Raw genomic sequence first — 21,131 nt, forward strand, 5'->3', positions numbered from 1 at the left:
ACAAGAAGAGAAATTTAGAAATTTAAATTACAAAAAAAAAAACAAAAGCAACACAATACGCACATATCATTTTATACATTAACTCACACTATAAAACTACAACACTTATCGGGCCAAATCACCCTATAAATACTCCAAAATAGCTTTTCTATATGCTACAAGTGACAAGCAAAAGATATCAGCATTAGAGAACTTAGCATCATACAACCTACAAGATCTACGGACAAAAGAGTTAGAAGCATATTTCGTTCGAGCCGTGGACATGTGGAAGGTCTGTTTAGAACGCGCGGAAATACGACTACATTTAAATGAAATTTTGGAAAGTAGATAGCTAGAATCAATCTCGTTATTTATTATTTTATATAAAAACATTTGATCCCTCAGTAGCCTGCGATCGACTAGAGAGACAAATTCTGTCGGTTCTGGAGAGTTAAAGCGACGACAATGGTATAAAAGATGCTTAAAAAACTTTTTTTGGACTCTTTCTAGTCGCTGAATATAAACATTATATTGGGGGTTCCATGTGACGGAGCCATATTCCAATATAGACCGTACAAAACTGTTGTACAACAGAATCAAAGTAGATGGTCTTTTAAAGTCTTTACCAACTCTAAGTATGAAGCCTAACATTCGAAAAGCCTTATTTACTATTTCATTAACATGAAAATCAAAAATCAAACTGGAATCCAAATAAATACCCAAATCACGAACAACTGTGGTGCGTACCAAAGTTTGACCATTAATAGAATAGTCATACAAGATATTCGATCTTCCACGTGAGAATGTTATAATAGTACACTTATTAGTATTCACTGTGAGTAAGTTATTTTGACAGTAAACAAATAAGTTGTTCAAATCATCCTGTAATTCCAAACAGTCGTTTAAGGACTTTATAACTTTATATACTTTTTTGTCATCAGCGTACATAATGAATTTGGATTTCCTGAAAACATTCGAAACGTCATTGACATATATATTAAATAACATAGGACCGAGATGAGAGCCCTGAGGAACTCCCGAGGGAACAGGTGCAAATGATGAACAAAAACCATTGAAAGTCACAGCCTGACTGCGATCTCTAACATAAGACTCAAGCCATCGCAGCAAATCACCGTGGACCCCAAGTCCATGCAATTTCTCAATCAAGATGTCAAAATTTATTCGATCGAACGCTTTGGAATAATCCGTGTACACCACATCAACCTGATGACCATCCTCCATGGAGCTCAATACATAATCCAAAAACTCACAGAGGTTTGTCTCAGTAGATCTATGGCTTATAAAACCATGCTGTTGCTCTATAATATGAGGCCTAATCAATGGAAATAAAAAATCATAAACTATACGTTCAAACATCTTAGGGATGGCACAAATTTTAGAAATTGGTCTGTAGTTAGCTATGTTATGTTTATCACCGCTCTTAAAGACTGGCACCACGAACGACCGCTTCCAAATACGGGGCATAACACCAGTTGATAATGAGTGATTAAAAAGAAGATGCAAAGGGTAACACAGCTGAGCGTAACATTGTCGCAAAAAAACAGGCGGAATACCATCCGGACCAGCACCCTTGGAAATATCAAGATTTTTTAAATATTGCTTGACTTTACCCACCGAAATAAAAAATGAAGAAATATCTACACAGTTAAGGTCGTAAGAAGCAGGGGTATAACTTAACGATGATGCTGACTGTGTATTGTTAGTTAAAAAGGCAGAACCAAAATGAACATTAAATAAATTACATATTTCAGAACCATCAGATGAGCACCTATCATTTAAGAACAATTCGTTAGGAAAATCCCCAGCACTCCTCTTGGATTTAACAAATCTCCAAAATTGCTTACTGCACTTCAAGATATCATCCTCACACTTTGTTATGTGTGCATTGTAACAGCAAATTTTTAAGGCTTTTTGTCTATCACGAAGAACAGAAAAACTTGAATAGTCGGCCAATCGACCATAACATTTCCATTTCCTGTGAAATTTTCTTTTTTCTTTAATCAACTTGATTAAAGCAGAGGAATACCAGTAAGGGAAATTGGAGTTACCTCTTACGACCTTCACAGGCACATTATCAGAAATAATCTTGTCTAAGATTTCATGAAACTTGCCCGCGGCCATGTCGACATCTAAATTCATAAAAGATTGTTTCCAATCAATTTTCGAAAGTTCCTCGTTAATAATAGAGTAGTCACTTTTATGAAAAAGCAATATGGACCGGCCAGGAGAACGTAGGGGTCTCACGTCTAACCCCTGAATCTGAATATCTAAGGCTGGATGATGATCATCCTCAGATACAAGAGGAAGGGACGAACGAACAACCTTACAAGCACAATTACTTATTACTAAATCTAAGCATCTTTTATTTATATTAGAAATCGAATTAAATTGTTTAAAACTATTAAAAGCTAAAAAATTAGAAAGACCAAAGACAAGTGAGTCCCACCGATCACCATTCAAGAGTCTAGCAGGTCCATCAACACCGATCAGCTCCCAAGAAGCATTCCTTATATTGAAATCGCCGACGCACAAAAATTCGTCACCGGGATTAGTAATAATTGTGTCAGAAATATCCTCAAAAAAACCAATTTCATCTTCAAACTGAGAGGAACATTGAGGAAAATAGCAACAGTAAAGATGGAGTAGTTTACTAACGTTATTGTGCTTAATATTTATTTTTATCGAAATAATATCAGCTGATCGGTTTCTGTTGGAAGGGAGACAGGTTAAATTAGAAACGGTAATTCCTCTACGCACAGCAATAAGTACCCCGCCACCCAAAGAATCATTTCGAGAGTTATAGTTCCGATCGCAACGGTAAACAACAAAACGCTCATCAAACAACTCCGAGTCATAAATACCCGGCATTAACCATGTCTCACTAAGACATATAATATCATTATCACATAAAATAATGTTTCTATAAAACAAATTAGTTTTACTACGTAAACCACGAACGTTCTGGTAAAAAATCTTTAAATTAGCCATTAGAGAGAGAGAGAAAAAATAGATCATATAAATAATTAACCAACAGTATTAATAGTCCACGGCTCAAACCACAGCATAATAATTGACATGTCAATATATAAGTACCTACACAAACGAGAATATAGATCTCAACATTAATCAAACACCCACCCCAGGAGTAAAAGTTCCAAACGAACAAAATAAAAAATTCTCCAATGCTAAACAATAAGTATGTTGCTATATCATAACAAGCCTTACATAATAATGTTATTAAAATAGTTAAAAAAACATTTAAAAGTTTCTCAAAAAACTGAAATAGTCCGATCATCAACTTTTGAAAAGAAAAAAACAAAATTATGATATATTTTACATTACAAAAAATAGCATGTACTTTAAAAATAATGAATATAATAATAAGGAAAACACCTATATAATTTTTTTTAAATCATCTTGGGAAGCAATCACGACTGGCGGACTAACATCGTTTTTTCGCACCAGTACAGTACAATTACGTACCCACACGTATTTATAAAATTTTTCCTTGGCTAAATGTTTTACGTTTTTTAACAAAAGTTTATTATTTTTCGTGAGGTGGTCATTAAAATAAAGCCTAGATGAATCATGTGGGAATCCAATATCAGAAGATTTCAATTCCTTCAATCTCCGCAATTTAGCCAACATGTCATCCTTCCTATATCGGGATACAAATCTAAGAATAACTGGCTTTGATCTGCTACTGCTTCTGTCCATCGGCGCAACCCTTGTAACAAAATCGACGTCTATCTGAGGATTCAAGGCAAAACCCGCCCTCTCGGCAATTTTCGAGACCAATTCTATTAGATTTTCGCCTTTCCTTTCGGGGATACCCAGAATTTCTATATTAGATCTCCTGCTCCACTGCTCTTTTAAGTTGAATTGAGAATCAATGGATTGTATTCTTGAATCCAGTATACTGAGCTCGTTTTTGAGTGTTGGAATAACTTTCAGATGGTCATTAAACTCAAGAAATTTATTTGATATGGCTTCATACTTGTCACTAATGAAGGAGACACTATCACGAAGAGTTGAGATTTCACTCTTGAGTTCAAGAATAGTGTCCCTGAAACAAGCAACAGCTTCCTGGACTTCCGCGCGCACTATACTCCTGACCTGTTCCAAAGGGACAACCTGTAATTCAGGTCCCTCACGTTCCCTGGATCCAGTACGCAACGGTCTCATCGTAACATTGGATGTATCAGGTGCTCGAGGCCTCACATTACCTCGGACAGGAGTGTCATCATTAACAGTGCGTGATCTAGTCGCACAATTAAGACATATCCATGTAGACTTAAATTCTGAATCCGGCGTCCAATCCTTTTTTGCAGGAAGAACACAGCCGATATGATAATAATTTCTACACACTGTACACACCAAGGTTGACTTCTTATTGTCACGAGTATTGACCACTTTATTACAGCAGGTGTACTCCATAATAAATTATAAATTACGAGATTAGATTCAAAGTAATATGAAGGCAATGTATAATTTAGCAGGTGAGTTCAGTTAATTGTTGGAGCAACAGGGCGACGACCAAACGCAGGTCCAGCGACGCAAGTTCACGCCCGGCCACACGAGTACTTTTTTGAATGTTTGTAATTTCTTCGACTCGACACACTCAAAGCGCACACGCGTGTCAAGCAAACAAGCACCCACAGGCAGGCTCAAGCGAGAGGCATCCACAATAAGAAAGCTAAGGCGTATCTTACCAAGCTTCTATCTCTGTTACACCGCCCAAAAGGTGGAGTCAGCTGTTAAAAACGTTAAGGAAGAACAAGGAGCCACCGATGAATTGAAAACGACCAATCACAATTTAAAATTAACAAATTTAAACTTAAATGAAACGATAATGCCACAACAACCACGGAGACGTCCACTATCTACGGTCGCAACGCACGAATGTATAATAATATGCAGTTTGAATTTATGAAAACTTTTCTCACTAATTTTTGGGTAGCAAAATATTTCTTTTTAAATTTGCAATTCTACACGAAACCTATTGTTTACATTCAATGTTTTGTACAAAACACTAAACATTTTTAATTTATTATCCTTCACTTCAATATCATTGCTAAAAAACAACCTGTATAGATTACGAGTGGTAGAGGTGAAACCACTATTCGATATCAACCTCTCGCCGGCTAAATCCTGTAGATAGAATAGATAATGGTATGATTGTCTCTTTTTAGTGTCGCTTTTCGAGTATCAAATCGTAACGATACAAAAGAAATTTTACATTGTCTTTTTATATTGAGAATATCAAATTCACGGATAGCATTTAAAATACAGAATACGACCTCAATTTCATTTATCAATTCTCTTCGTCTATCCGAATTGGCCGCGGAGCTTTTAAGCACATACCTTCACGTTTCGATATTATGTTTGTAACTTTATTTTCTAACTAGTCTGGCTATAAATACTGTTACATAAAAACTCTTCTTTTTTTCAATTTTTTAATTATTTTGAATTTGGAACATGTATATTATTTTAAAAACTTCTTTCTATTTTGCGGCATTTAAGAAATTTATTCATTTATATTACATTATATTATTTGTTAAACAAATAGTATTGCAGTGATCAAGACACGGCGACATTGAGTCTTTTAAAAAATCTTTGGAGCAAGCAGTGGTGAAATTTTCCTTGGAAACAGTGCGTAAATCCATAGATTAAATAAAAGCCATTTCGAATAAAATATATTTTATATTTTTTGCTGAGACTTTAATAAATATGTAAGTAGGTATTCATTTTAATAATATTACATTACTTCATTATAAAAAATGCATTTTCATTTGTAAGAGAACTTATGGTTGGACTAGGTATTTAACAATAAACTATCTTACGAATTAAAATACCTTCAATACTTGTATCCCATATTCCGGTGTACCTCTTTACATTTTGGATTCACTTGATCTGTTACTTTTTGTTAAATATTTATTAGATTGTTATCAGCCTTGATATTACAAGGTCCGTACATAAAACTTGAGGTCACTAACTTTTGAAATTTGAATAGGTCTATATGTATTGCTCAAAAGAATGACACAAGACAAAATTCGTTGCATTTTTTATACATACATGTTTAATATGAATAAAGTAGAAAAGGATTACAATAATGTTGACACTTCATCGGAAGCAGGAGTTCGCTCGCTGAGGGTTTCTCTTCATTTCTTTTATAGTAATTATGTTAGACTTTTGTTCGTTTAAAATATTTGCCAATGAAGAAATTACAAAATAACAATTTGTCTTTGTTGGTTCGTCTCAGAACTTTCGTTATTTTTGGAAGCGGTGGCTTTTGACATTCAATAATGATTTAACAAGAGATTTAGTTTTAAATAAACAGTTCTTATCTAAGACGATATTCTAAATTAAATTCAGTTTTAATTATAATATATTGAAGACTCGCGAAAACCGGAAAGAATAGAAAAATTTATATCTGCCACGTTCTAACACTTGCGAAACGTTTTTGGCGAATTCCGACATGGAAATGCTTTGAACATAGGCAAAGAACATAAGCTGCCTCTCGTACTGTTTAGCGTGGTTTTTGTTCCCACGATATATGTATAGTACGCGAACAAAGCTGCGGACAGAAAGCTAGTATGAAATATTTATTCGTTTGGCAACGCGCCAAGCCCTTTACTTCGCACACCATTTATATTTTATACCAATACGTCGTCAGCAAGGTCGTCAAGTGCAATGTACCTACTTACCTGTAGGTACCTTGTGGGCGGACATTAAGATTCAACAGATGCCGTCCCTGCAATGTCCGTTACAGCTCACCTAACAATTACAGAATTAAAACCCGTTGTTCGTTTATCTTGCGCTACTTTGTAAGGGCGACTTATCAATTGAAAGTTATACCGTGTTACGCTCCACTAAGGCACCCGTTTTAGATTAAAGAAAACGAAAGTCTTACATACTTATATACTTTTACTGGTAGTAGGACCTCTTGTGAGTCCGCGCAGGTGGGTGCCACTACCCTGCCTATTTCTGCCGTGAAACAGTAATGCGTTTCGGTTTGAAGGGTGGGGCAGCCGTTGTAACTATACTTGAGACCTTAGAACTTATATCTCAAGGTGGGTGGCGCATTTGCGTTGTAGGTGTCTATGGGCTCCAGTGACCACTTAGTACCAGGTAGGCTGTGAGCTCGTCCACCCATCTATCAATAAAAAAAACTGCTTATTCTTCCATCAACTTCGTTAGTACTAATAAAACTACTAATATATATCGTCCCTAATACCTAAGCACATCTCGCGCAGCTCAAAGATGTTTCTAGAACGAATTACAGCAAAAGAGAGCATTTGCCAGCGTAACATAGCTTCGCATTGTTTAGACATATTTAAATTAAGCTCGTCCACACATTTAAGCAATAAAAAATATTGACTGTTTAGTAACGCGTCTGCCTGAATGGCATAGTTAAAAATTGTATAAATAGTCTACACTAGTGACTAGTCGTTTGTATGAGATACTCTACTCTTTGTAAACAATGAATTATTGTCAATAGACGCTTGTGTGCCACGAGGTTTTATTGGAAACATCATGGAAACAATTATCAGATTGATACTTAATATCATGTTAACGAGGAGAATGCGGCATGCATGTAATGTCGTAAATGTGTTTTTATTACCACCGTAGGCAAGCTAGTGTATTGTGATCGTCACACGTGATTTCGGATCCTCCCGATCCACTAACGGTGCTTTTAGGTACCTCAAGCACCGGTCATCGTTTTCGTCGAACCCGTCGCTTGCGACGAAAGGCTCAACGAGTAAATTAACCCTCAGACACAGCCCACTGAGTTTCTCGCCGGATCTACCCAGTGGGTCGCGTTTCCGATCCGGTGGTAGATTTTGCGAGCACGGTTCTTGCTAGGGTTCGTGTTAGCAACGTCGTCAGGTTTGAGCCCCGTGAGCTCACCTACTAGTTAAGGTTACGTTGAAATAACCTCTCAAGGCTATCAGCATTGGTAGGAAAAAAAACAGAGACTGTACAGCTGTTTTGGCAGCTTTACGAAGATTTTTTTTTTAATTTACGTTGCGTGGCGCACTATTTATTTCGGCAAATTGTTTATAGTTATTAAAGTGCTCGACTGTCGTGGCCGTTTTTAATGGAAAAGTGAACAGGAAAGTTAAGTATTTGAAGAAAAAAAAATGGCTGTTACTTTGCCAAACGGTAAGCAGCTGCTTGGTTATATCCCTAGCATTGTACACGTCCGTGAGTGACGGTAACCCCACACCATCAGATGGACTGTATACTAATCTAATCATTCAATCGTAGATAACACGTACCTAATTTGAGGTATGTCCACAGTGCTCCCAATGAGATGCAATCGGATTCAATCGGATTAACACTGTCAATAACATTCGAATCTGCATTAACTGGCAATCTGAATTAACTGGTTTACTCACAGAATTATTTCTCATCTAGAACAAAAATTATCTTTGTTGTACATTATGTTTAGTTTTCGCCAGTTTCGACTGGCGGATGTAAATCGCTGAACTAATAGTGAATTTTGAATGAAATGAATTAACAGTTTGTATATTCTTCGATGCGCCTCCACTCCGGATGAATCATCATCAGTTCGGAGAACGAGTCTTCCCAATTAATAAAGATATTGTTGGAACGTTTTAAAAACTGCGTGTTGTTTTCGGCAGTAAATTGTAGAAGAGTTTTTTTGTTACATTTACTTTGAGGCTAAAGTGTTCACGGTCCAATATACTAAATATAAGGTGAAAGCCGTCATCTCAGTTGAGGCTATGAGTAGTACAAATGATTAGTACAGTCGATGTCTCGAATTTTATCGCAAAGGATATCCCACTACTTCAATTAGGCAAGAAAGAAATGGTACACAGCGGCTTGGCTCTGCCCCTGGCATTGGTGACGTCCATGAGCGACGGTAATCATTTACCGGTGGGCCGTATGCTCGTCTGCGTACGAAGGCAATAAAAAAAAAACTGCTTCGCAACAATAGGCAGGATGCTTATGCATGCCAAAAAATAATTAAGAAACATCTGTCACTTGAGGTCATTGGCGGACATACTAAAAAAATCGTATAAAAACAATCACTCTGAAATGTAACATCGAATATATTTTACCGTATTCGTTCCATGGATGTATTAGGCCATGATAACGGCCATGGCGCAACACATTGGCGCGTCTCAAACCTCTGTCGAGTGTTTCGGGACATTTTTATCTAAGGTGGCCCGGGGGACTTGCATCTCTGAAGCAAGTACATAGGATGAACATATATAATATATTGATTGATTATTATGTGTAATTTAATAAATCTATCTACCTATAACCTAACTTTACTTCACTTTTAAAAAAAATACTGTCGCGTATTGTAGTATGTCGCGAATTTATAAAAACTGCGTGTCGCCGAGTAAAAAAAAAGGTTGAGAGCCACTGGCTTAGTATATTCACAATATGTAATGACAATGATAACATGCTATTTTATTACACCAATAATCGTGCACTATATAGCATTACATATTGCCTCCCGTTAATACGAGATGCATTATTATCACCTACGTATATAACTAAATTGATATTTGATTGTGTGGCTTTTATCATGAACAGAAACCGTTCATAGGAAAATTACACACGTTTTTATTAATGTTTTTATCGACACAACTATTATGAACAAAATTAGTGACGTTTAGGAGAGATTATTTTTTAAAGTCTATATTGTGGGCTACATTATATTTCTCCTGTGCGTGTGTTTGTCACTGAACTCCTAAACGGCTGGACCGATTTGAATGATTTTCTTTGTATGCATTTGGATGGCGCCCTGGATGGTTTAGATTCAAAAATCAGCCCGGCAGATGGCGCTGCAGTCGGTGTATAGATTATTTATCTTTCCTAGAAATTATTTATATGGCAAAACAACGTTTGCCGGGTCAGCTAGTAACTCATAAATACTTTTACATACACATTTAATCAATCTTTATTTCTTCCCTCTATTGACTCTAACTTTTTTTCTACTACCTATGCTGATAGCCTTGCGAGGCTATTTCAGCTTCGCCCTAACGATCCTAACATGTAGGTGAACTCACGGGACACAAACCGGAGTGTTGCTAACACTGGTCCTAGCGAGAGCAATGCTTCGCAGAATCTACCACCGGATCGGAAACGCGACCCGCTGAGAAGATCCGGCGAGAAACTCAGCGAGCTGATGCATGGGTTACAGAATCAGCTCTCCAAGATATCCGATATAGATGATTAGCTAAATATTAACTCAGTAAAAAGCAATATAAGTTTATGAAAATGTGGTTTTGAAAGTACCTATGCATTTTAAATTTCTGTGAAAATTCACATTCGTATCTTTGCTAATATATTTGATGAGAATGAAGTTTATAAATGGCAGTCTAAGCCTAATTTTTATTACCGAAATATTTCAATCACGTGGGTTCTTAAATAAAACACTAAACGAATTATCAATACTACCCATAGTATTCGTTGATGTTACTATTTTGACTTTGCATCCGTATTGCAGTAATACGATGTATGCTCAAAATTCTAGAGAGCCGTCAGACACCAATTTATCTAAAGAAATATTTGCTTCACACGCGCTCACGGACTGCTGCCAAGATAAGTGAATAACACCGTCTAGTGTTATCAAATCTATATAATTTATTTATTTTAGGCTTTTTAGCGAGAGATTCAATGTCGTTTCCTGAGCTTACGATTACGTGGTTAGCGCAACATTCTGTGTCACTGCCTGGAAGAGTCGAGCGTTTTTATTTCGAAAATTTAGTACAGTTTATCACAGTGCAGTTCCGATCCGGTAGTAGATTTATTCGCGAAGCAGCTGCTCTTGAGTTGTTAGGTCTCCTTTGGAGGCGCTCGGGCAGCTGTTAGCAAATCCCACCCCTCCTGGCTGAGCCTTTGCTCGCCCACCTGTCCTGGTGAATGCGGAAAGGCCTCCGTCTTACCAGTAATCCTTCAGTCGTAAAAAAAACGAATCTTTTCTATTTCTTACAATTCATATTTTTCAATTAAAGTATACGTTTTAAAAGGTAAACGCTCTTGTACAAAAACAAGTTTAAAAATACTTTAAAAATAATTAAAAGAAGTAATTAGTAAATGTTCGGTACGCGCTTTATCATCGCATCTTAACAATGAAATGTTCAGATAAAACGATAACGGTACATTAAGATAGTCACTCTCCTTATGATAACGTTTGTATTGTAATTACGCAATTACTACAAAAGTATTTATAAATGACAATCATTTTTTTTTACGTTTGGCAGAAACGAAATTCCGAGAACCGATTTGAACAGTTTGAAATGAAATGGAAATGAATTGTGTTTAAATTTGTTTTAATTTTATTTTATTGCTTAGATGGGTGGACGAGCTCACAGCCCACCTGGTGTTAAGTGGTTACTGGAGCCCATAGACATCCACAACGTAAATGCGCCACCCACCTTGAGATATAAGTTCTAAGGTCTCAGTATAGTTACAACGGCTACACACCCTTCAAACCGAAACGCATTACTGTTTCACGGCAGAAATAGGCAGGGCGGTGGTACCCACCCGCGCGGACTCCCAAGAGGTCCTACCACCAGTAAATATATTATAATAATTGTCTTGTTAAATTATTATGTCATATTTTCTTTTAATCTTATAATATTTATAAGTAATTAGCCGTACTCGCCCGCTTCGCTGGGCATTTAAAATTAACATTATTATTTATGGTCATTATTACTAGGGAGTCCAACGCTCATATAAATATTAGCCTATCCATTAAGTACCTACAAGTATTCTCTCCAAATTTGGATTCCTATAATGGAAAATGTTGAATTAATTATAAAATTAATTCAACATTTTTACTGGTGGTAGGACCTTTTGTGAGTCCGCACGGATAAGTACCACCGCCCTAGCTATTTCTGCCGTGAAGCAGTAATGCGTTTCGGCTTGAAGGGTGAGGCAGCCGTTGTAACTATACTGAGACCTTAGAACTTATATCTCAAGGTGGGTGACGCATTTACGTTGTTGATGTCTCTGGTAACCGCTTAACTCCAGGTGGGCTGTGTGCTCGTCCACCTACCTAAGCAATAAAAAAAGTTAACGCATCGCTTTAGTATGTTCGTGTGTCGTAATATCTTATTCTGAAGCGAAGATATCTAGCTGTCTGAGTTATTAGAACTAGATGAACTAAATGAAACATTTGATTTTTTAACTGTGCTGCTATATATATGCAAAAAGTCATACATAAAGTTTGTATCATTTCGTAATTGCAGGTAATATAAGTGCCGTGTTCACGTACAAGTGGAAGGGAGAAGAGATAGCGCGTCTCATTGACAACGGCACCAGAGTCACCATCGCTATAATCAAAGGGAGGTCCTTCGCAATCATACCCAAAGACTTCAACAAGTAAGTGTTGTTATTATTACCATTTGATTAACACTAATCAAACCAACACTTACTGGTACCTGTTTCTACCATAGCGGGTAGATAACGGTATGCGACGAGTAACACACAAAATTAACAAAAATTTTTTTTAAGAAAAAGTATAATAACTCTAGATTAATTGGTAACAAGAAGTCATGAAGTCAAATGTGCAAAAGCAATACGATGTTAAGTGCATTTTCAATGTAAAAGTTCAAAATGGGTCATTTGGCCCGTTATGGTATGTTTAGTGTTAAAGATGCTTGTATTGTTATTACTGTTGGATTATTTACATTGATTTAATTGAAATGAGGTTATCAATTTGAGTCTACTTTATATGTATACGTACCTCAAAACTTTCTTCTAGGTGAACCGATTTTGACGATTATTTTTTAATTGCAAACTGGTGCTTCTCATGTGATCCCATTCAAATCTGTTGAGTATGTAATGCATTATAATTTATATTCAGTTGACTTGGCTTATATTTATGATATTCTCTTTTTTTTTATTGTTTTATTATTACTAAAATAAGTTAGTAAACCATTGTGCTTATTATAAACAGTCGTCTGTAATATTTCCAGGACATCAGTACTGTTCGTGTCTATATCTTTTATCGTGCTCATGGTTATATCATTGGCGTGGCTCGTCTTCTACTACATACAACGTTTCCGATATATACACGCCAAAGACAGGCTCTCTGTAAGTATCGAATAAAATTAACCACACACACAGAGAGAGAGAGAGAGAGAGAGAGAAAAGGAGAGAGGGAGAGAGAGAGAGAGAGAGAGAGAGAGAGAAAAGGAGAGAGGGAGAGAGCGAGAGAGAGAGAGAGGGAGAGAGAGAGAGAGAGAGAGCGAGAGAGAGAGAGAGAAAACATACCTTATTGCACACCAAAACAATTAAAAAACTGACAGCAAGCAGATATAGCTGTACATTTACATACATAATAATATAGTTGTACTTGTTGTAAATAATGAAGTCGTCGTGGCCTAAAGGATAAGACGTCCGGTGCGTTCGTATTTAGCGATGCACCGGTGTTCGAATCCCGCAGGCGGGTACCAATTTTTCTAATGAAATACGTACTTAACAAATGTTCACGATTGACTTCCACGGTGAAGGAATAACATCGTGTAATAAAAATCAAACCCGTAAAATTATAATTTGCGTATTTACTGGTGGTAGGACCTTTTGTAAGTCCGCACGGGTAGGTCCACCGTCTTGCCTATTTCTGCCGTGAAGCAGTAATGCGTTTCGGTTTAAAGGGTGTGCAGCCGTTGTAACTATACTGAGACCTTAGAACTTATATCTTAAGATGGTTGGCGCATTTACGTTATAGATATCTATGGGCTCCAGTAACCACTTAGCACCAGGTGGGCTGTGAGCTCGTCCACCCATCTAAGCAATAAAAAAAAATCGAGTCTCAAAGACCCTAAACCTATCCCACGTCAACCCTATTGATCTAAACAAGCACACATTCTATTACTGACAGTATTCCGAAACTAAACTTTGAGAATCCTGAGCATAGTTTGAGAATACACGTTACGAATTTGGGATTTCGACAAACAAAAACATTTTTTTAGCCCTAACCGAGAAATTGCATTGTTGAAGTTCTAAAGTCGGACCATGACAGCCTTAGAAATAACATCGCAAATATTCATTTGTTTATAGAAACGTCTGTGCTGCGCTGCGAAGAAAGCTTTATCTAAAATTCCCGTTAAGAGCTTAAAGACTGAAGACAGAGTGAGTGACAGTTTAATTCATATTCAAAGTGTATTTATGATTAAATATTAGAGACTTTTTATTGTATAACTGAAGTTCTCAACGAACTAAATCTAATTAAACCGAAAATAAATTCATATAAATTTGTAGAATATGTCGAGGCGATAACTAATGTCTATCGTTTTAATTCAAGGAAGTGCAAGGAGACGGCGAATGCTGTGCTATATGTATAGAGCCTTACAAAGTATCAGAAACATTGAGGTCTCTGCCGTGCAGGTGAGATATTGTTAAAAAAAACAAATACGATTTTGTAACAAAAAACAAATTACAGATCCACTTTCAACTATCCCAAACTACGGGTTAGTCTATTCTGTGGAGGGACGAGCTCACGTCTGGTGTGATTTTTTGGCGGGAACGCGAAGAGTGAAGTTGTGTGATTTCTTTTATTTTGTCTATTTAGTGTTTCTTCAGGTTTAAATGTGTTATAACGGTGGTTTATTAACTGTTTAATATCTGTGAAAATGCACAAATATGGGAAAATGAAACAAAGCCGCTGGACGTAACTTCTCGGGTTCCTCCAAAAAGTCCACTGAAAAAATCTCAGTAAATGACCACCATTTTATTGAGATTATATTTCATCCCATATCATCCTCATTTCATTTAGTTTCATCCCAGTTGATTAATGTCTCAAATTAATCATTTTCATTTCATTTCATTTATCTCCATAATATCATTTTTCATAAAAATAAGAATATAAATTAAAATAAGACATGACTTAAAGGTCTTAGTTACCAGGTCATAAAATCCCTTAAAAAAACATCTGGTGTCACAAGTGTTTTCCGGAACTTATAGATATCACAACCCGACTGCCGCCATCCACCTTGAGACTTGAGGCCGAATTCTCAATTGTATTGTATAAAAACTATTCCTGGCAGAAAAAGACTGGGTAACAGTAGCTTCCTGACGGAGTTACCCGATGAAATAACTAAATACGCAACTTAGTAATTTTACGGGTTTGATTTTTATTATAATATGTGTTTTTCTTGGAAGTCATAGGAGTTACATATTTTCTTAGAAAAACTGACATTTGCTTACGATGTCTGAACCCATAATCACATCGCACGAGCACACCAGGCGCCTTGTCTCTTAAGCCACGACGAGTTTAATAAAAGATGTGATTTTATTTTTTATTGCTTGGTTGTTTGGACGAGCTATCAGCCCACCTGGTGCTTAGTGGTTACTGGAGCTCATAGACATCTACAACGTAAATGCGCCACCCATCTTGAGATATAAGTTCTAAGGTCTCAAGTATAGTTACGACGGCTGCCCCACCCTTCGAATCGAAACGCATTACTGCTTCACGGCAGAAATAGGCATCGTGTTGATACCTACCCGCGCGTACTCACAAGAGGTCGGTCCTACCACCAGTAATTACGCAAATTATAATTTTGCGCGTTTGATTTTTATTACACGATGTTATTTTGAACATTTATTGAGTACGTATTTAATTACAAAAATTGGTACCCTCCTGGGATTCGAACACCGATGCATCGCTCAATACGAATACACCGGACGTCTTATCCACGACGACTTCAAAAGCGCAAGTCGGCAGTAGAGACGTATCGCATGTCGTAAACAGTTTTGCTATAAGGAAACAAGGAAAAACGCTTACCCACTAAACCCCAATAGTGTTTCCTGTCTACGACTCGTGAAAACATCACTATACATATTCTCACAGCACACTCACTCTACCGATCTGTTATCTAATCAGTCAAGAGAACTTTACGTCTAACTAAATATACTTTAGACTCAATAAAACGACAAACGAATTTCCTGTTTTCTTTCTCAATTTTCAGGCACGATTTCCATAAGAACTGCATAGACCCGTGGCTGTTGGAGCATCGGACGTGTCCCATGTGCAAGATGGACATACTAAAGTACTACGGGTTTGTGGTTAGTATACACTCATGTAGCATTGTCAGCGTCTATAGCCTTTATGTATTAAAGGTACATGACATTACATGACTACACAAATTATCATCATCATAGTCGGTTACTCTTGGCAGAGCAGTCGTGGTCATTCTTGTTCATTAAAGCCTTGACAGATGTTTTCCATAGCTTACGAACTGAAGCTTGGCGCACGCACTTCGCTGAATCTGCCACCGTATCGGAATCGCGACCCACTGAGAAGATTCGGTGAGAGTGGATCGAGAGAATCCAAAAGGACATGTCTGCGGTGACGGCGGCTATCGCTGCCAGTGGTCATCCAGTCTCCTCCTGCTTTGGATACAATCTCGCCCTGTTAATGGGCACCGTCTATTACGTGCAATAAAAAAACCACTTAATTTATATAATTGTAATTTATGTTCTGGTAACATTAGTGATTAAAATATTTAAATTTACCTTTTCTTACAGTTTACTGGGAGTCAGGAGAGTATTCTGCAGTTAGAAGTGGAGGAAACGAGAGGCCACGCATTGAGTCCCTCTCGTAATAGACATCCATTAACTTTGGTAATTAATTCATTGACTACTTATTAATGTCTAACTTTTGTATTTTTTTTGGACTATAATGAATTCTTCTTCTTCTTCTTCTTCTTTGTCGTTTCCTCATTACTGAGGGTCGTGACCACCTTGGTCCAGTTTTTGCACCAGCTTCCTCCAATGTTGCCTGCATTCGGCCTGCTTGATGGCGCCCGGGAATTTAGAATTTAGAAATTAAGAATGCAAAAAGACAAGTCTTCGTTTTTTTTTTAATTATATTAATTTCAATTCGATTTATAGAAACATGAATATTATAGCACACAATATAATGTGTTTATATAAATCATTAATACCAAAGCAGATAGTGTAAAAATATTAATTCAATTTGAACGTGGTCACACTATGAAATAACACCGTGCCAACTTGAAAGATGTCATTTTTGACAGTTGTCAATGAAGCCACATAATTTAATAGTGCAAAAAGTATCTCTTTAATAGAATTTCTATATGTACGTAATTAAAATGGAATCGAATTAACTCTGTGTCTGCCATGTAGGTCACCAGTGCCCTACGCGGCGCATTGAAGTAATTATATCAATTTCTGTTACGCTTAATACGCCCGGATTGCCTAACTTTTCCTCATTTTGGTTTTTAATGTAAGTTTTATTCTTTTAAGTTTCTTAGAAATATGTTCATTTTGAGTATCTTCAGATTCGTCTTTCTCGGAATCTACTAGATATTCCGGCAATTCAGAAACAGAATCGACATAATTACTTAAGCGCGCCGCGTAGGGCACCGGTGACCTACGTGGCAGTCAAAGAGATTGCGTTAAATGTCTCTTTAATTTTTCCTTGTATAAGCTGGTTAAGTATTGGTTTTGCTTCGTTGTATAGTTAACGAGCGACAACTCTTACGACGAGGCGATCAGCGAACGAAGCAGTCGCGCTTCCTCGCCGGATCAACTGGTTCCGCGCTGTCCCCACGAGACCAGGTATGTCAACCATTTTTTTTAATTTTCTTTTATTGCTTAGACGGCTGGACGAGCTTACAGCCCACCTGGTGTTAAGTGGTTACTGGAGCCCATAGACATCTACAACGTAAATGCGCCACCCACCTTGAGATATAAGTTCTAAGGTCTCAGTATAGTTACAACGGATGCCCCACCCTTCAAACCGAAACGCATTACTGCTTCACGGCAGAAATAGGCAGGGTGGCAGGAGCAGGGCAGGAGAAATACCCATTCGCTCGGACTCACAAGAGGTCCTACCACCAGTTGTATTGCGGTAGTCCCAAATATGACGTATATTTGGGACTACTCTCGCACTCAAGAGGTGCCGATGATACCGCTTCAGCCCTGTTAAGGATATTGTAGGGAAGTAACAGTTTTTTGTAATTAAATTAGCAGACGAATTCTCCTTAAGCGAGTAATGAAACAAACTAGGTCTCTCTCAGTGATATACAAAATTATATTCCTTCAAATATTTTTGTGTCGCGGCTCTTACTTTTCTTTTTATCTTATAGTCTATAGCCGAAAAACTCAAAGATAACAACAGTAACCAATAAATAAATAAACAATAATAGCTGGGAACAAATCACGCACGATCATCCGGGCCGGGCTCCAGTAACCACTTAACACCAGGTGGGCGGTGAGCTCGTCGACCCATCTAAGCAATAAAAAAAAAATACGTATTCCGAAAGTCATGAGCTCTAGTGAGCAAGTGTAAAAAATAGATTAAATAGCGTATTTTAGTTTCAGATCATGCACATCAACTCCATCCGGATCACCGCGACCAAATACCTCGCGACAACACGACGTCGCCTCCACCAGCACCTCCAACGCTCAGGAGTGAGGAGTCAGCCCTGATTAAAAACAACCCGCCTTGTGCCAAAAGCATTCGCCATACTCCATACTTGTAGTCTGTGGTATTTGAAGTCAGCGTTATTTATGATCGAAATTGTCTACGGTACTTACAGCCTGGATTATCTATGATCACATAGACCAAAGTGCTATGGATATTGCCGTAACAAAAGTGAGAAAGTGATGTGTTCATAATAAAGAAAAAAAAATACTCAAAAAAAAGTTTATAAAGATTTTTGTGTAACTTCCAGTGATCGGAACGTGTAATGGTGGCCGACAAGTGATATTTTGTGTTTTCGTTTTTAAGAACATTTATCGCGTATTTGTTTTTTTTTTCAAGTGCAGCACCGAAAACTCCGCCTAGTCAACGAAAAAGTGTTCATAATATTGTCAGAAATTAAACCTGAAAATAAGCATTGTTCCCTCAGTATGTTCACTATGGCCGCGAAAATTAAGTAAAAAATAAAACTCAAATTATGCCACTCGCAATTATTTAAGTAAGTATAAAATAGCACTATAGTCGTATTTTTTATTAGATGAAGTCAATTGTCAATCACATCATATAGTTGAAACTATAGATGTATAAAATATAACAATTATAGGTAGGTAATGACATTTAAAAAAAAAACTGATTGTAGTTACATACTACTAGTAACATATATTTGAAAAATTCAATACAATTTTATTTTAAAATAGAAATAATATTCTTTTATAGTTTGAAATGATTAACTATTCACACTCATTGTTTATTCATCTGATTTAACGAGAACTGAACGTATCACTTTTTTTTTTTTCTTTTTTAAATAAATATAAATATTTACTAACAATCACGCCACGTTAACTAATCCCGTGCTAAGTTCGTAAAGAACTTGTTACAAGTACCAGATAACGGAAATAAATATAATATTTTTATTATACACATACATATATTTAATATACACCCATAACCCTGGAAAGACGTTTATATTTCTCATACAAATATCTTCCCTTGGCGGGATTCGAACCCGCGACCCCCTTGTGTAGTGACCATGTCACTTACCACTACACCAGACAGCCGTTCATATTACTTTAAATATGGCAACATTATTTTACAAAGTGACATTAGCTACTGTCAGGTGGCTTCGTCTAATTAAAAATGCGACTATATGGTCGAATGTAGTCGAAACGCTTCGAACCGCCAGACCTGGAAGCGCATTGTCTGGAGGGCGGTGGTCGGGAGTATGGGCGTCCTAACAGGTCCTCCTGTACATACAGCATCAGCGCAACCACGACCACCACTCTGACAAGAGTGGCCGACTGAGAAGAAGAAGATAGCATAATTAATAGCAAAATCTGTTTCAAATGAAATTGAATCTTTTCGAAACCGTGCATTTGCCTTCAAATTGGCCAAAGAAGTTTTCATATTGAGGAAACAATTTCCACTTTGTACTTACAATACTACAATGTGCTCATTAAACTTCTCGCGAAAGAAGTACTTAAATTGGTTTATGATCTCATTAAAATGGTTTTTTTTTAAATTAAAACTATACTAATACTTCAGTTTTGTCAATTCAAATTGTGTAAATAATTAGTTTAATATCCATTTTGTTTACTTGAAAATTTATTTTCAATACAGAACACTGTAGCGATATTCATTATCGTTGATATAAAGTTATGATATGGTAAAGATATCACAGCTGATGTTATTTCAAATACTGTAATTTGGTCTAATGTATCCGTCCATAACATATTATGATAAAACTTAATCTTGTAGCTTATGAAATTTTATAAAAATACTAAAATAATACATAATATAGCTATTGTTAATATTCCGTGTTAACCGTGTTTTACACAAATGTAATTTTGTAATAAAATATTTTTTTAATGTCATAATGTATTTTTGGGAAACATTCAAATCTTATATGAACGGCTGTTGAATAAAATGTCAAAACAATGTCAAATATTTATCAAGGGTTTAAATATAATTTATTGTTAAGTCGTAAATAAAATTAACTGCCCGCCATAAAAATTCGTGAGTACGAACTATAAAACAATTACATTTTATAATTCATTACACTTACATTCATTACATTTGTGACAAAAAAATATTAAAATATTTAACTTTATTGATGTTTGCAAGTAATTAAATGTGGTCAAAATTACAAAAGCCACGTGTTAACCAAATTTTATACAGAGGACCATATGGTATTTTCAACACTTATTTCGTGACTCTCGAGTTGAATAGGCAATAAAATCTAGTCTGAAAATTTATCGCTTTTAATTACAGTAAATAATAATTAAAACACAACATTTTTTCAACACACAATAAAAGTGTACTTCAAAATTCAACTGTATTGTTTTAAAGGCGATTTTATTCAAACTTTATTTTAATTTTAAGTTTTATTATTTAAGTAAGCATTTAAGTTATGTACACAGATAACATTAAGGTACTTGATAAAATAACGAGGAGACTGGCATGTACTTTTAAAATGATCGAGTTTGTGAACACATTCCCTTTGATTCGAATGTCAACGTGTTAAATAGGTGTTGTAATAAACCAATACAGTATTGAAATTTGTATTTCATTGAATCTTGTTGTTTATGGAAACTGTAATCTCAGTTATCTTAAAAAAAAAGGTTTAAAAAGCTTCAACATTTTGAATTGATTGAACTAGTTATTTTTCATTAAAGATTTTAATTTTGCCTTCGAA

At 36.3% G+C, this 21,131-nt stretch overlaps 1 protein-coding gene across 4 annotated transcripts in view; it reads left to right on the forward strand.

Moving 5' to 3' along the window:
- Positions 1–20,994, forward strand: part of LOC101736508 (E3 ubiquitin-protein ligase goliath) — a 98,674-nt gene extending 77,680 nt beyond the window's left edge. For 2 of the 4 annotated variants that reach the window (XM_038015299.2, XM_038015298.2), the window contains exons 5-12: positions 12,237–12,369; positions 12,966–13,083; positions 14,053–14,124; positions 14,297–14,379; positions 15,960–16,056; positions 16,519–16,614; positions 17,477–17,574; positions 18,334–20,994. In XM_038015299.2, the coding sequence (XP_037871227.1) occupies positions 12,237–12,369; positions 12,966–13,083; positions 14,053–14,124; positions 14,297–14,379; positions 15,960–16,056; positions 16,519–16,614; positions 17,477–17,574; positions 18,334–18,433 (797 nt within the window). In that variant the 3' untranslated portion in view covers positions 18,434–20,994. The remainder of the gene's footprint in view (positions 1–12,236; positions 12,370–12,965; positions 13,084–14,052; positions 14,125–14,296; positions 14,380–15,959; positions 16,057–16,518; positions 16,615–17,476; positions 17,575–18,333) is intronic. The other 2 variants (XM_062672019.1, XM_038015300.2) reach the window with 1 other exon arrangement.
- Positions 20,995–21,131: the final 137 nt, after the last annotated feature.

This window comes from Bombyx mori, chromosome 14 (assembly GCF_030269925.1).
Source record: "Bombyx mori chromosome 14, ASM3026992v2".
NCBI lineage: Eukaryota > Metazoa > Arthropoda > Insecta > Lepidoptera > Bombycidae > Bombyx > Bombyx mori.